This window comes from Cryptomeria japonica, chromosome 10, assembly GCF_030272615.1.
Source record: "Cryptomeria japonica chromosome 10, Sugi_1.0, whole genome shotgun sequence".
Taxonomy (NCBI): Eukaryota; Viridiplantae; Streptophyta; class Pinopsida; order Cupressales; family Cupressaceae; genus Cryptomeria; species Cryptomeria japonica.
Genome location: NC_081414.1, coordinates 42498288 through 42515927, shown reverse-complemented (window position 1 = coordinate 42515927; position 17640 = coordinate 42498288). Strand labels below are relative to the sequence as shown.

The 17640-nt window shown below is 36.9% G+C and overlaps 1 protein-coding gene across 1 annotated transcript in view; it reads left to right on the top strand.

Annotated features, from left to right (window-relative positions):
- Window positions 1-17640, top strand: part of LOC131048815 (aspartic proteinase 36) — a 112193-nt gene that overhangs the window by 65016 nt on the left and 29537 nt on the right. Inside the window, exon 9 of the mRNA XM_057982888.2 lies at window positions 1253-1324. Within this exon, the coding sequence (XP_057838871.1) occupies window positions 1253-1324 (72 nt within the window). The remainder of the gene's footprint in view (window positions 1-1252; window positions 1325-17640) is intronic.

The window sequence follows — 17640 nt, the reverse complement described above, 5'->3', positions numbered from 1 at the left end:
TTTACTACGGTGGCAGTTTGAGTACTTAAGGAATGATAGAATGTGTGAGATAGTTTGAGCTCTTGAGTTGTGCTGGCATTTTCTACTTCCGCTTCATTCCAATGTCTCACGCGAGTGATGATTTTAGCATCATTCACTTTTATCTCAGTTCCACCTAATGTTGCTCCACCATCTGCTTCCTAGACTTCCCCTGATCAGAGTTGCAAGGATGACAATGATTCTAGAGGTTGTGATAGATGTAGAGAAAAAGTAAAAAATTCATAAATAAAACCAAAATAGGACAAGAATATGAATAAAAGAATGCTATTACATGGCTATGCTATGATTTGCTTGAATTATGATTCATTTAATTTTTTACTTAAGGGCAGTTGATGTTTCTATATTGAGGCCAACCATCCAACTTACCCCTTTCCTTTCCTATTTATATGACTTATAACAACTTGATTCCAATGAATCTGTAATGCACTTGGATCAGGTACATCTGTTTACTGTTATATCTGATAAATCAATTACAGAAAATAATAATATACATGACAACGCATACCAGACACAGTAGTAAAATATGTCTTTATTCGCACATGAAATTATTACAGAGGAGAAGACCACAGATGGTCGGCCAAGGATTACAAGAGATCCGATTCTACCAGACTCTCTTCCTTGGCAGTACACAACATATTTAGGAGACCCAACAGTTGCCGAGAGGAACACAACCGTCAACCACTGGACACATTAACTACCCGAGAGTGACAACCCACTTAATACAAACAATTAATACCTTGGCAGATAACAAATATTATCAAATATAACAATAGGCATTTTATGCCGACTACAACATCCATTTATATTGTCAATGAAGACATTAATTTTCTGTTTATCTTTGCTCTTTTACTGATGTTGACTGATATACTGTTGTAGATAGCTCGTTGCTTTTCTTTGTGCAAATAGCTGTTCTGTGTACATATCAGTGTTCCCTTCTAATTCTTCTTGGATCGGAGGTCTCCATTGTGTGCATTACATACCTCCATATTCTGTGCATATCATTATTCTCATCTTAACATTGTATTTTCCTAGAAGATCAATAAATAAATGTTTAAAAATAAAAATAATTTGCGATAATAGTTTTAAAAGCAACAAACTGGAGAATTCTAAATCTTTGCAATCTTTGAGGTTGTGTTTAATAGCTAGGTTTAAAATTTGAGGTTTCTTGTTTTTTTCTCACGAGTATCTGGACTGACTCTTGTTGGTTTGACAGATTTGCTGCTGAAAAATAAGCTAGTTATTTATGATCTTGAGAGTCAAACAATTGGATGGAGAGATTACAACTGTAAGTAATGCACATTCTATGTCATTTTAGATCAATATTTTGATTCGGGTCCAATGAAACCTGGTGATTGTATTGAAAAGAGCAGCACTTTATATTGGGATAATATACTTTGTTTTTTGTATTCTGTACTTTATAATATATATAACGTACTTTGTATTGTGGTAGCACATAAGGTGCCTCCTTACATGAAATATGGGGTGGTCTAATATGCTGTAAGCTAAGCTACAGTATAAGTACAGTGCACCGGGCATTTGTTGACCCTAGACTGATCTTTCCGTTATTTTGTACAGCCCATCTATTGGAAACCTGAAACATCCTCCTGCTTGTAGATATTGATTTCTATTGGCATAAACACTGCTCAATATTTGTAAAGCTTTGAGGAATAACACATTATATAGAAACATCTACAGCACATATGTATTATTGAGATACTAAACAAGAAGGGACTAGGAATAAACAGTAATGCATCATAAGGATCTGCTCATAAAGCTTTTAAGCCTTGCATGTCAACCCAAGGCCATTCATGGTGCTTAGTCTTTCATTTTCACCCCAATGCCATATCATGTTGAGTGGCATGGCAGATCACGGGTTAATTGTGCTACAGATCATGTTCCCCTATTTCTATCTATCTTTTATTTCAAAGATGGCATAATCCCATGTGTCTTTCACAACTGCATATTTTTGGTCACTTAAGATTGAAACATATATGGAAGAAAACTAGCATTCTATAATTACTTTGAATCAGAGGAGCTGGATGCTCCTTAGTCCCTCTTTAGGTGCACATATCCCTGTATCCAATATGGATACGTATCTGATACGGCCCGGATACATGCCTGATTTTGTACCCAGGCGTGCCCAAAAAACCTTGGTTTTCCTATCATGCCAAATACTATGTGATTTGATTTTTTAAAAATCTGATGTAAATCTTCTTAAATTTAATTGAAAAAAACTTCATTTATGCAATTAAAAAAAATAAATTGGTATAAACACAACCTACACCAAATGAGAAAGACAAATGAAATGTTTTTCTATTTTAGCGACCCATTTTTTTGGGTTATCTTCCAATACAACTCTACTATTTTTGCATATTGTAAATTGTTAAATCAACTTATAATTTTTTATGTATCAATATGTGTCTATATTGCTTTTGAAGTAATGAAAATATCCTCTAATAACTTAGAAAATTGCGTTAAATATATGTCTATGTTTTTTGTGAATGTTGTATCTAGCCTTATCCATATTCGGGGTCTTAAAGAATGGCTATATCTGTATTGGATACCATATCCGTATTTTTATCTGTGTCTGTGTCCATGCTACTTTGCTTTGAATGTGTGGGGCGGAATGTGATTATAGTGTTATGTTGCTGTATTGATCCTCAACTTGAAGGGAAGTCAAATGTGGACAGTGAAACCTCCTATATATACCCCCATTGATGGTCTGAGACCCTGAACTATAATTCTGCATCATTGGCATAAGTCTAGATGCACAATAATTTAAAATTAGTTCAATTTCACAAGCGTGAACATGTAATACAGGAAATAGAAAACAAATATGCACAACCAAACCAAATGGGGTACATTCACACTCAACAATGGAACAAATTCCTATATAAAATAAGAACTTGATTTGTTCTTTAGTATCATATCTGTGCAATGCACAATCTCTCCAAAGCATAGCAATAGAACACATAAAAATTACCAAGAAATAATCTGTAGTACAACATCACAGTGTAATGATTCTGTGAGATTCCTTCCTCATGAAGCATCTTTTTTTCGCCTTTTCTTTTTCTCACAAAACTGACCAAAATCAACTTTGAAATTAAACTCTAGTCCAAATTTCTGAAGTCTCATGTCATGTTGTAGTGGAGGTGTGCCAATGCCACCCCTATAAGCTGCAAATGTTAGGACGATGTTTACATTAAATCATTCAATTTATCTTTTAACCACTGGCTTCAACTGATAAAGGTTGATTCCACACTACAAGCCAATGCCACTTTATATAGTCCTGATGTTATTGGTGTCTTTACTAGAATCATGGAACTGTTATAATATTAATTAATTTTAATCAAATGATTGCCTATTGATACACAACCCCCAACATCTATATAATGATGCTTACTGAGGTTGCTCTACTATCATCTGTATATCTTGTTAAATATCAGTCAGTACAAATCCATATATTCGAATATATTCTCCATTGCTTTCTATGAATTTATATCAGGACATGATTATGCTATTGGGCTATGGAAAAGCATATAAAAAATTTTGTTAGTCAAAGATAAATGCTATATTCTGCAGCAGAGGAAGAAAGTAGAAATTGAATTGTGCAGGTTCAAGAGGTCTGGGTTAATATGAGACCTTAGGCCCTCTTGCCATGTTGAGGGAAAAGGCTTGTAAGGATTCGAAGAACAGGGTAGTGCTGTGATCAAGATTTGATTTGCAATCTGATGGACAAATCACTAAATTGTTGGAAGTTAGATGTGTTATATAGGTGAAAATCAATTTATTTTCTAATATTGGCAAATCATGTCTTGCCTTTCTTACATGGGTTGGGAGATAGTACCCACTATTGTACATTATTATCATACAATTTTTGTAGTTCCCATCACTTGCCACTGTAGTGGAGTGCTCCCTCTAGTATCTCATCAAACCACATGCAAGGGGTACCTGTGAGGTTTGAATTTGGGAACTTGCTTTCATGGGGGAAGGATGTTACCTCTCTACCCTAGGCGTGAATCATATTGAAGCACTTAAATACAGTAAGTGTAGCATACATATGGATCTGTAATGGTAACTGAGAGAAAGGAAAACAAGTATAGGAGAAAAAATAAGAAAATGGAAAAGAAAAGATTGTTGTTCTGTTCTTCATTGAAGTCAGAAATGAAATTTTCAGATACATAAAGGCAAAAGAATTGATCATCTGAATGATAGCTAACCCCTAATTGCAAGGTTAATTAATGCACTCCTTTATTAATTCTATAAAGGACAATTTTTTATATTTTCTTATTGTGCATTTATTTCCTATGTTAATGTACATTTATAGTATGATACTTGAATCACATTTATGACCATTTTGTCAAATATTCAAATGCCCTTGCATTATGGTTGTGTATGAAAAAAATGTCCCCTAATTTAGTAAACATTTAATGCACAGCAGTTTTATAAATGGATCTATTCTTCTTTCCTAAGTCAGACCATAGTTTTTTGTATTAAGTATCATAGAATCACAAAGCTCATTTTTTGCTCCTTTGATTATCCACGTTACAAACTTATTACAAATACTAGCTCCTTTCGAGCAAACTTATTACAAATAGTAGCTCCTTTCAAGCACCAAACTAGAAACAACAATTGGAAGACCAAGGGTCACAACTTAGAAATCCACTTTAAACAACCAATGGAAGACCAAAAGTCACAACTTAGAATTCTACACAAAGGTGTTCCTCATGGGAGTTGAACTTGGGTCTCCACATTGAGAACTCAATGCTTTAACCAACTAAGCTCAACCCCTTGGACTAAGTCAGACCATAGTTGAAAAATTTAAACTTGGCAATGACTCAACTAACCCAAAAAAAATTAAATATTGGGACTAAGCAAAAATTCAGGGAAAAACTTGGCAAAATTTTTGAACATTAAAAACACATAAAATGGTAAAAATACTTTTCATAAACATGCATACTACTGAATTTAGGGAACATATTATTGATTTCCTATATAAATATATATAAATTTGAACTTGGCAATGACAGCTGACCTAAAAAAATTTAAATTTTGGGACTAAGTGAAAATTCAAGGAAAAGCTTGGCTAAATTTTTGAACATTATAAACACTTAAAATAGTAAAAATACTTTTCGTAAACATGCATATTACTGAATTTAGGGAACATATTATAGATTTCCTAACCCGTCAAGTTTTTGGTGAGTTTCTCACAAAAACTCGGCAAGTCTCTAGCAAAAACTCATCTGCATTAAAAAAAGAAGCCTAGATGCAAAAAATTATCTATTTTTTTTTTTTCAAGTCAGTCTCATTCTCTTCAGTAGAATATATACATGAAATAACATTTAAATATTTCCTTTTTTATACTTCAAGTTATATTTCATTTATATATTGGCAAGATGTTTGAGAGTGGTTTCATATCTCTAGGAGTTATAAGAAGATCTTATAAATTTTCAAACAGTCAGATTTTAGCAATCAATAGGCTCCTATCAGCATTCTTTTGCTCTCTCTATCTCACTCACTTTATCTTCTAGACATATCTATCTCCTTGTTACTCTTCCTCTATCCCCTATCTAATACTCTCTATCTCACTCTCTCCTTGCTCCCCTAAGATCTAGACCTATCTCTCTACCTCTAAGTTACTGGGTTCTTCTCGGGAGGCCCAAAATCAGAGTCAGGTCTAGTTTGGCCTCGGGTTCGTTGCGGATTCATTCAGATACATCATTGGGGAAATTGCTGAAAAAATTCATCGTCATTTGCCAAAAAAATCCATACAACTAGGGTTCGGGTAATATAGTTTATAAAAGATAGTTTTTCGGTGTTTTTCGGCTAGTTGTGTTCGATTCTTCGGGTGACATGTTGATCACTGCAAGACTAGATACTATACATTCGAGCACAGGAGGAGTTGTTCTGAATCCCACTACTAGCTAGGCGTGTACGACTCCTCTCCCACAACTGCAATATCGTGTCAATCAGTTGATTGCCTTGGTTGTCCACGATAAGATAATGGTTTGTTTTATTTGAAGTCTTTTGTTTTAATTTTCAAATAAAATTTAATATCCTTATATTTTGTTACTAAATGAATTTTTAATTTTATTTTTATTCAATATGTTTATTCAATTGCCTTCATTTATCTTTAATAATGTTTATTAAAATTTGTTATTTATTCATTAATTTTATATCTTTTATAAATTCACATATATTATAATATTATAATATATATTATATTGTATTACAATATTATTCTAATATAATATTATATATATTACATTATAATATAATATTCTATATATCATAATATATATATGTATACACGCGTATATATAGATACATATACATGTAAGGACGTACATGTACCCGTATCCAAGGAAAAAAATTGTCATACTTGCGAATCCGTACTCGTACTAGTATCTGTATTCATATCCATACCCAAATTGGTAACTTTGCTCTTACCTCTCTCGCTCTCTCTATCCCCATGAGGGGTGCTACCCTAAATCTCATTTTGGTGAGGTGGAGGTGTTGATGAAATACCTTCGGTCGATATCCTTCAAAACTAACGACATAACTAATTGGCCTAATTGGCCTATCGGCCTTAAACAAATTAAATAGTTGAACATAAAATGATTAAAGTAAACACGATTTGCGTAAATCTAAAATGTAATCATTCATTAATATGTTGAGTTAAATAAATCCCGTCAACCTTCAAGAGTCATGATTAATGAACCGTTGTGTAATTAACTTAACCAATGCAAAATCATAACGTGTGATTGGAAACCGACGTTTGTAGGAGTTGCGATGGTTGAAGGCTCACTCGATCGGGTATACATATGAAGGTTTGCATCCTTCTCCAAATACAACATACATAGCAGATAGTCCGTGGATATCATAACACACATAGCAGATAGTCTGTGGATATCAAATTATACACAGCGGATAGTTCGTGGATATCGTATAACACACAACAGACATTTCATGGAGATTGCATAGCAGATCGAAGACATATATAATAGTTCATTGATAGTGTATGGCAGATAGAAGACAATCTACAGTAGGTTGAGGATCAACAAAGGAATTCCTATTCCTTATTGCAGATCAGATATTCTCCATATTGAATTATTATTATATATATCTTCAAGAGTGAAGCAAAGTCCTTTGTAAAATCTCTTGACACATTTGAAATAATAAAGTCATATTTAATTGCTGGGTTTTTCACCTTCAAGAGGAAGGTTTTCCCAGGGTAATAGTTGTGCATTTGTATGAATTATTGTGTCATCTAATCTGATCATAAAATTTAACATGGTATCAGAGCCACGGTGAAAGAAGATCGTGATCAGATTCTCTATAACTTCTAAACATTCTCTCCTCTCTCTCTCTCCATCAAGCAGGACCTCTAAGTCTCGAAAATGGTGAACAGTCTTAAAGTCGAAGATAGGCTTGAAGGCGCATCTAACTTCACCTCATGGAAGTTTAGAGTGCTTATTGCACTTGAAGAAAATGATCTTCTTCAATTCATAGAGGAGAAGGATTTATCTGAACCTGAAGATCATGAGGAGAAACTGCAATTCAAGAAGAATGCAATCAAGGTGAAGAAGATATTAATCGACTCCGTGAGGGATCACCTGGTGCCTCTCATCTCCAAGATGACAACTGCAAGAGATATGTTCAAGATCTTGGAGGGTTTATATGAGATTAACAACGTAAGTAGGGCTCTTGCCTTGAGACAGCAACTCCACCAAGTGAAGATGGCAAAAGGAGATTCAGTCATCACCTACTTCATGAAAATTTCAGAATTGAGAGATCAACTATGCTCAATTGGGGATCAAGTGATAGATAAAGACCTTGTTATGCTAGCCTTGAATGGTCTGCCTCATTCATGGGAGCCATTTATCCAAAGCATAAGTGGAAGGTCAAAATTACCTAAGTTTGATCGACTCCATGTAGATTGCATTCAAGAAGAATCAAGATTAACTGCCAGAGGAATTGTCAAAAGTTCTCAAAATGAAGATACACATGTTCTTGCCACTCAGTCTACCAAGAAACGAAAGTATTGGAAGAAAGGCAACTTCAAAAGGAATAGAGATTTCAAATCAGATTTTGCACCTGATTCTAGGAAGAGGAAGAAAGATCTCTCTCGCATCCAGTGTTTTAGGTGTGACAAGTTTGGTCACTTTGCAAAGGATTGTTTGACAAGACCTAATCATCAAGGAGCAAACTTCAATGAAGTCTCATCTCAGAAGGATAATGAAGATAACTCCAATGGTTTTCTTTTCATATCAGCATTATCAAGCAATGTTCCTACAAACAGTGATACATGGTTAATTGATAGTGGAGCCTCTCGACATATCACTGGTCATCGGGAGCACCTTTTTGATCTAGTGGAGAAAGAGTCACATCTTCAAGTCATTATTGGGGATGATGCTCGCTATGTTGTAAAAGGAGTTGGTGCTACATCTCTAAAACTTGAATCTGGAGTTTCTCTACACCTAAGTGATGTATTGTTCGTACCAGGGATCAAGAGGAACCTTGTGTCTATTTCAGCCTTGGAGGATAAGGGATATCAAATTGCAATTTCTGAAGGAAGAGTTCTTGCTTGGCCTAAGAACTCCAGCATCAAGACTGCTCGTGTGATCGGAAATCGACATGAGAGTTTATACAAACTCTCCACTCTCCCAGTTCAAGCTCTTATTTATGATTCTTCCAGTTCCAGCGAACTCTGGCACAAAAGACTTGGACATCTTCACTTCAGGGGACTTCCATCTCTGGAAAAGATGGTAAAAGGTATTCCTAAACTTATTCACATAAATGATGGTACTTGTAAAGGTTGTGCTATGGGTAAAAATGTTAAAAGTCCTTTACATAGCAGTGAAAGTAGGTCTAAAGAAATACTAGATCTTGTACATTCAGATTTATGTGGTCCAATGTCAACTCCATCCCTAAGTGGATGTTTGTACTATGTAACTTTTATAGACGACTACTCTAGGAAGACTTGGATTTATTTTTTAAGGTCTAAAGAGTCTGATGAAGTCCTAGGTAAGTTTAAAGAGTTTAAAGCTCTTGTAGAAAACTTGTCTGGAAAGAAAATTAAAATTTTAAGGTCTGATAATGGAGGTGAGTACATCTCGGGTAGCTTTCGTGATTTCTGTATTGAGGCAGGGATCAAGAGGGAGTTCTGTGTCCCTTACAATCCTCAACAAAATGGGGTTGTTAAAAGGAAGATCAGATCCATAGTTGAAGCCGCAAAAGCTATTCATGATCAAGACCTTTAGATTTTCCTATGGGCAGAAGCCTTTAGAACAACAGTGTATGTTCAGAATAGATGTCCCCATTGGATACTACAAAATATGACTCCTGAAGAAGCCTTTTCAGGTATCAAGCCTCATATTAGCCACCTGAGAATATTTGGCTGTCCTGTGTATGTGCATATTCCCAAGGACAAGAGAACCAAGTTGGAGCCTTCTGGCAAGAGATGAATATTTGTAGGCTACAATGAAACCTCCAAAGCTTACCGTATTTACATTCCTAGACAGAAGCAAATAGAGGTTAGCAAGGACGTCACATTTGAGGAAGATGTTGCATTTAGGAAATCAAAGGGCTCATGCATGGAAATGGATGATGAGACTCCTTAAGACATGGATGTTGATCATACTCTTGAGATTCAGAGGGAGTCTATAGAACCTGATATAAGTAATGATCCAATTGAACCCTTGGATCCCACTGATGGGCCTAGGGATATTGTTGTCTCTCGAAAGAGACCTCTTTGGGCGTGAAACGCTATGCAGGAAGCATAACAGTTTGCTGCTCCTAGAGGCACATTCGGGGAAAGCAAAAGACCACAAAGATTCTCTAGTTATGTTGCATTAATGTGTAATCTTATTGAGTCTGAACCTTCTAGTGTAGAAGAAGCCTCAAATCAACAAGTTTGGAAAGATGCAATGGATGAGGAGTATCAATCCATTCTCAAGAACAATGTGTGGGATATTGTGCCTAGACCAAAAGGGAAGTCTGTTGTATCTTCCAAGTGGTTGTTCAAAATAAAACATGCAGCCGATGGCAGCATTGAAAAGTACAAAGCTAGATTTGTGGCTCGTGGTTTTTCTCAACATGAAGGAATAGACTACGAAGAAACATTTGCTCCTGTTGCTCGCTATACTTCCATTAGAACCATCATTGCTATTGTAGCAGCTAAGGGATGGAAGTTGCATCAGATGGATGTGAAGACTGCTTTTCTCAATGGCGTGATTGTAGAAGAAGTCTACATCGAGCAACCTGAGGGGTTCATGATTCATGAGAAAGAGTCTCATGTGTGTAAATTGAAGAAAGCCCTATATGGTCTTAAACAGGCTCTTCGGGCTTGGTATGAAAGAATTGATAAATACTTAGTGGGTTTGGGTTTTTGCAAAAATGATGCTGATCCAAACTTTCTTCAAAATATTCTATGGTGATATGTTGATCTTGGTACTTTATGTTGATGACCTATTTGTTACTGGAGAAGATCATCTCATTGATAGATGTAAGGAGTTGACTTCAGAATTTGAGATGAAGGACTTAGGACTTATGCACTTCTTTCTAGGGTTGGAGGTGTGGCAGAGGCCCAATGGGATTATCCTAAGTCAAGGTAAATACACCATCGATATCTTGAAGAGATTTGGAATGACAGATTGTAAATCCATGTCCACACCCATGGAATCTAACTTGAAGAAATTAAGGGAAGCTGCAGCTAGTTCAGATCTTGTGGACCCTACTATGTACATGCAATTGATTGGGTCCCTGATGTATCTAGTTAACACTAGACCAGATATTTGTTATGCAGTGAGTGCACTTAGACAGTTCATGAGTGAACCTAGACAAATACATCTAGTTGCAGTCAAGCATATCTTGAGATACTTGTGTGGCACAGTTGGATATGGCTTGAAATACTCTTCCAATATGGATCTGACTCTTGAAGGATATTCCGATTCTGATTGGGCAGGGAGTGTTACTAATCGGAAGAGCACTTCTGGTTGTTGCTTCAGCTTGGGATCTGCTATGATTTCTCGGTGTAGCAGGAAGCAGTCTTCACTAGCTCTGAGCACTGCAGAGGTAGAATACATTGCAGCATGTGTAGCAACCCACTAAGCAGTGTGGCTTCGTAAGCTTCTTGTAGGTTTGTTTGGCCAATCATTGGAGCCTACCATCATACATTGTGATAACCAAAGCTGTGTAAAGCTTTCAGTCAATCCAGTATTTCATGACAGAACGAAGCATGTAGAGATTCAGTACCACTATATCAGAGATATGGTACAAAGGAATGTTGTTTAGTTGAGATACATTTGTACTGAGGAACAAATGGCTGACATTTTCACCAAGCCTCTTGCGAAAGTGAAATTTGTGCACTTTCGAGACAAGCTTGGAATTGTGGAAAATGAAGCTCTTGCTGAGAGGGAGTTTTCAGCATCAATGATTACCTGATATGTTTTATAATGCATTCTTCTCTGTGAGAGAAGTTTGAGGTATCAACCCTTGTTGTGCATTCTTCTCTGTGAGAGAAGTTTGAGGTATCAACCCTTGTTGTGCATTCTTCTTTGTGAGAGAAGTTTGAGGTATCAGCCGTTGTCATGCATTCTTCTCTATGAGAGAAGTTTGAGGTTCCAACCTGTTATGACGTTTTCACACATCGCCCCATTGCAAATGGGGACCCCTGCTTTTTGCTTTCTAGGGTTTGTTTTCTAGGTCTTTTGGGGTTTTGTTTGTTAGCCTTTGCAAGATGAGTGCTGTCGGGGAGATCAATAGGATGGCAGGTCCTGCTAGAGTGAAGTCCTGATCCTGAGATTTGGCTAAGTCTGGAAAGTCCCGATCCTGAAATTTGGCTAAGTTTGAAAGTTCTGATCCTGAAATTTGGCTAAGTCTGGAAACTGAAAAACCTCCAAAAACTAGATTTTGCAATATAGCTCCTGGAGGTCTGAAACCACTCTCAAACATCCTGAAAGTATATATGGAATATAACTTAAAGTATAAGAAACTTATACTTAAATGTTATATTCCATAAAATTATCCTGTCGGAGAGTTCAAAAAAGTCAAATTTCGCTCCTGTCCCTTGCTGAGGATCCAGAGCGAATTTCGCTCCTGACCCTCTCAGGAGGTCCAAAGCGAATCTCGCTCTTGACCCTCTCCGAGGGTCCAGGGCGAAAATCAATCTAGGACTCATTTCTTGCCTTATTTGACCAAATGTTGACTTGCAAGGCATTTTGAAAGGAAATTTGGAAATATTTGTAAACTTTGAAATGATGAATTTTTTCCAAGATTAGAAATTTCGCTCCTGACCCTTGCTGCGGGTCCAGAGTGAAATTCATTGTAGATTTCGTTTGCCAACTCGCTTGAATTTGAAACCTTGTTCCTGGCCTTGAAAATGATCTTACCTTGCCCAGTGAAGTGGTTTGAAACTAAAAGATTGAGCAATTTAGCCTAGATTGTAAATTTCGCTCCTGACCCTTGCTGAAGGTCCAGGGCGAAAATGTTGTTCAAGTTTATTTCTCACTAATTTTGGCTAACTTGTTTTGTGCAAGGTTTCCCGGAGAGAAGATTGGATGTTACTGGATGCACTTGAAAGTTTGAAAGTTTGAAAAATGGTGAATTTTGGGCAACAAAGAGAAAATCGCCCCTGACCCTCTCTGAAGGCCCAGAGCGAAATTCTCAAAAGTACATTTTTTTTGCAAAGTCAAAGCAATTTTTATGGTTGGAATGGATGCGTAGAGGTATGTTTTACCCATTGAAGAAAATTTGGAGGGCCAACAAGAGGTAGATAAGCTTGAGATTGAAAAATTGCTCCTGACCCTCTCTGAGGGTCCAAGGCGAAATTCTCCATGAAGGTCATTTTTAGCATTGTTGTGGTCAAGATGAGATATTAAAGGCAAGATGAGCGGTGGAATGAGCATGATGAAGCCCCCAAACTCGTTTAAAGATCAAGAGGTGAAGGATTTTTGCCTAAGAAGGACAAAATCGCTCCTGACCCTCTCTGAAGGCCCAGGGCGAAATTTGCAAAACCAACAACTTCCCTTCAAGATTGCGCTAAGGCAAGGTTGTGCTAAGGTGGAAAGGTCCTCCAAAACGTGATGAACAAGGATTTACCTCCAAAACTTGATGATCCTAGCCTAAATTGCAAAAGTCGCTCCTGACCCTCACTGGAGGCCCAGAGCGAAAATCTTTGAAGCCCCTATTTTGCATTGCAAAAGCAAATCAAGTATGCATGGAACAAGTAAAGGAGATCATTGCTTACCCCACAAAGAGAATTGACAATTAAAAGATGAAGGATTAAGAGCAAAATTGAAAAATCGCTCCTGACCCTCTCTGAGGGTCCAGGGCGAGATTAGTGATATCCTTCATTTTTACATTATTTGAGCGTGATATTCTTAAAAATTCACCAAATTTACTCACTTTGAAGCCTTTGGAAGATTAAATCAAATTCACATTAAATTAAAGGCATTTCAATTTAATAAATTAATTTTGCACCTTGAAATAATCAAAATAAACATCTTAGAGGTATTAAAATTAGTTTAAATAATTAAAAGATTAAAGGTTGAGCGCACAAGGCATTATTTTGTCTTTATTTATCAAGTCGGCCTTCTTCTTGGTGGTTTTTTATTTTATTTTAAGGCTTAATTACTAGGTCAGCCTCAACAAGAAGAGAGGTGAGCGCTCTATATATTGGAGGGGTTTTGTTTCACATTTCAAATCATTCATTCATCCCTTCTAAAGTGCGAAATTGAGGAGCAATTTGAGGAGCGAAATCCAGAGGATTGAAGGCGAATTTCCAGATTTTGAAGAAGCTAGTGGAAGGTGGAACCCTTTTGGAAGGCTAAGGGAGGCGCAATTCATCTAAGGGAGGCGCAATTCATCCAAGGGAGAACTTTAATCTAGACTTTGCCTAGTGAAATCTACTTTTTCTTGCATCATTTTTCACAAGTCTTAGAGTTTAATACTCAAGAGGAGGTATGGCAAAATCATCTTGACACCCTTGTTTAAGGTTTGATTTTTAGACATTTGTTTTGGAAAAATCTAAGTATTGCATGGTTAATTAGAAAATGATAACTCAAGATTTATCATGAAGTTTCCTAATTAAAATCTTAAATCTTCCTTTTAAGTTTAATTTCTAGACTTCAAGATATATTACTAATTTTGAAATGTTGTGTAGGTATCAAGATGGCGACTCCTAAGCCCGGAGGATCTACAAGTCGGCAGGCTCTCATCAAAGAAGATCCGGTCCAGGACAAGGATGATCTCCTCCAAGAAGATCGAGCAAGGATAAGGGCGACCTCCTCCAGTCAAGCATCGACAAGGACGGCCTTCTTCGATCCGGCATCATCAGGAATAAATTCCTCCAATCCAGCATTCCAAGGCGAGATACATCATCATCCTGCACATCAAAGACAAAAGAAGTTAGAGCAAGGGTTCGTTGAAGGAGCAGATAGTTCCAGAAGAGTTAATTAAAGCTAGCTTCTCAGCAACATCAAAATGGCATCAACCAAGTGTCAGACGAGGTGGCATCCCAGTCATCACTTCTCCAGTCGGTGTGGTCCACCTCAGCATGTCCAAATTCAATGTACCTAACTCATGGAAGGTGGCACAAACTTCGATGTACCTACCCCAGCTATCTATTGGTCGAATTTTCCAGAGAAGACATGTGTCCTAAAGATGCAATTTTATCATTGGTCAAGCATTAAATGTTATGTAATGGTTGTAACAAACCCTAATTAGGGTTTTCATTGTTGAATCTTGGCCATTGATCTTAGCCATCGAATTGTATTATGGGCACTATATAAGCCCCTACTCTTCATTTGTGAAAGGCTAATAATAGGAGATGAAAAAGGAGTTAGTAGATAGATAGTAGTTAGAAGGTGAATAGTCAGTTGATAGAGTAGCAATTAGAGTAGAATAGGAGGACAAGGCAAGAAATTGTTGCCATTGATTGTAAACAAACTCCATTTTCATTGAAGTAATGGTGAAGTGTGTCGTTTCTTGCAATATGCATGGTTTCTTGTTGAATCTTCAATTCTAGATGATAGATGATTAGATCGAATGAAGGAAATTGTTGAATACACCTGTGTGGAATCCGTTTAATCCATACCACTAGCCTCTTACTGATTGTAAGGATGCCTTGTGTGGTCAACTGGAATGAAATGAGCTTAATCATAAGTCGTTACACGTCTATTGTTTCATGCATTTTCTTGAATGGTGATCATTGTCAGATGGTGTACGATTTAAACATATTGGAAGCATCCCTTAGAAGATCGCACTGAGTTGGTGTTGAATTGTTCAGCCTGATGGTGAGACCCAGCCCAGTAGGAATCCACCTAGTCATTCATCCATCTTCTCGCATTCTAGGTAGTAGAGTAGACTTCCTGAACCTTGCATCTTTTGCCATTTGTTTGTCTTCCAGTTAGTTAGTAGGACTTGTGATTCCAGCAAATCAAACGTTCAGTCATCAAGTGTAAGTCCCCTTGTGATTCCAGCAAATCACATCATACCACAGGTGCTTATCCACACGTAGAGATCCTACAGCAAAGAACCTTGAAGTCATCCCGATTGATCCTTTTCGCGACATCTTCAGCATTCGGAGACTTTATTCAAGAGAGGATAAGGTACCCTTTAGGTATTTTATTCTGTGTTTGACTATGTACAAAATACATGTCAACACAACCCTTGTTCCACCCTTTGCGAGTAGGCATGGTGGATCCACCCTCTATGAGTAGGTATGGTGGATGTCATGATCTTGCACTTGTGCATATTTACTCTCTGAGAGTAGCCATGGTGAATGTCACTATGTGACTCAGTCATCAAGAAGGATTCCTCCCTAGCTAAGCGGGAGTGTTGATGAAATAGCTTCGGTCGATATCCTTCAAAACTAACGACATAACTAATTTGCCTAATTGGCCTATCGGCCTTAGACAAATTTACTCTCTGAGAGTAGCCATGGTGAATGTCACTATGTGACTCAGTCATCAAGAAGGATTCCTCCCTAGCTAAGCGGGAGTGTTGATGAAATAGCTTCGGTCGACATCCTTCAAAACTAACGACATAACTAATTTGCCTAATTGGCCTATCGGCCTTAGACAAATTAAATAGTTGAATATAAAATGATTAAAGTAAACACGATTTTCATAAATCTAAAATGTAATCATTCATTAATATGTCGAGTTAAATAAATCCCGTCAACCTTCAGGAGTCGTGATTAATGAACCGTTGTGTAATTAACTTAACCAATGCAAAATCATAACGTGATTGGAAACCGACGTTTGGAGGAGTTGCAATGGTTGAAGGCTCACTCGATCAGGTATACATATGAAGGTTTGTATCCTTCTCCAAATACAACACAAATAGCAAATAGTCCGTGGATATCATAACACACATAGCAGATAGTCCGTGGATATCATAACACACATAGCAGATAGTCCGTGGATATCAGATTATACACAACAGATAGTTCGTGGATATCGTATAACACACAACACACATTTCGTGGAGATTGCATAGCAGATCGAAGACATATATAATAGTTCATTGATAGTGTATGGCAGACAGAAGACAATCTACAACAGGTTGAGGATCAACAAAGAAATTCCTATTCCTTATTGCAGATCAAATATTCTCCATATTGAATTATTATTATATATATCTTCAAGAGTGAAGCAAAGTCCTTTGTAAAATCTCTTACATTTGAAATAATAAAGTCATATTTAATTGCTAGGTTTTTCACCTTCAAGAGGAAGGTTTTCCCAGGGTAATAGTTGTGCATTTGTGTGAATTATTGTGTCATCTAATGTGATCATAAAATTTAACAGGAGGAGCCACAACAAACTCTTAGGACTAGACTCTCTAGTTCTACCTCTCCCCTAGTTTTCACTAAAGTTGAGAAGAGGAAGATGTAAAATGTTTTGGTGTAGTATTTGTTCTTGGTGGTCAGCACCTCCTTGGAGACTTGTGACATGGCTTAACCGCCTCCTGTGGATCGGGTTAAATCTGGTGTTTGTATCGGGCGTTGATTGTTCGAGCTTTTGGCGCAACGGCAAATGATTCCAACAATTGGTATTAGATCCTTGGGTCATGGGTTCGAGTCTCCCTTCAGTGGGTGCTAATGGCTCAGTCGGTGTTGAGGGGGAGATTGTTGACTTGCTGGTCAGCACCTCCTTGGGGACTCATGACATGACTTAACCACCTCTCATGGGTCGGGTTAAATTTGGCGTTTGTATCAGGTGTTGATAGTTTGAGCTTTTGGCGCAACGACAAACAATTCCAACAATATTTACTTTTAGTTTTACAAAGCAATTTGCTCTTTTCATTTTGTTTCAGACTATCAACCATCAACATTCCATTTGAGGATGTCATTTGTACCCATTTCACATTTAAATCGATCAAATATAACTAGACTTATCTTGTTTCTTTTATATACTCATTTATTAATGAAATTTAAGCAATTTTTAAAGTTGCCAAATTTTTTACCAAGCTTTCGCCGAATTTTTGCCATGTTGCATTTTCGAGCCGTGCAAAGTCCGAGCTGTTCAACTATATATATATATATATAATTTAGAGTTAATTACACATCATAGAACAAAAAACGAGTTCAATGCATAT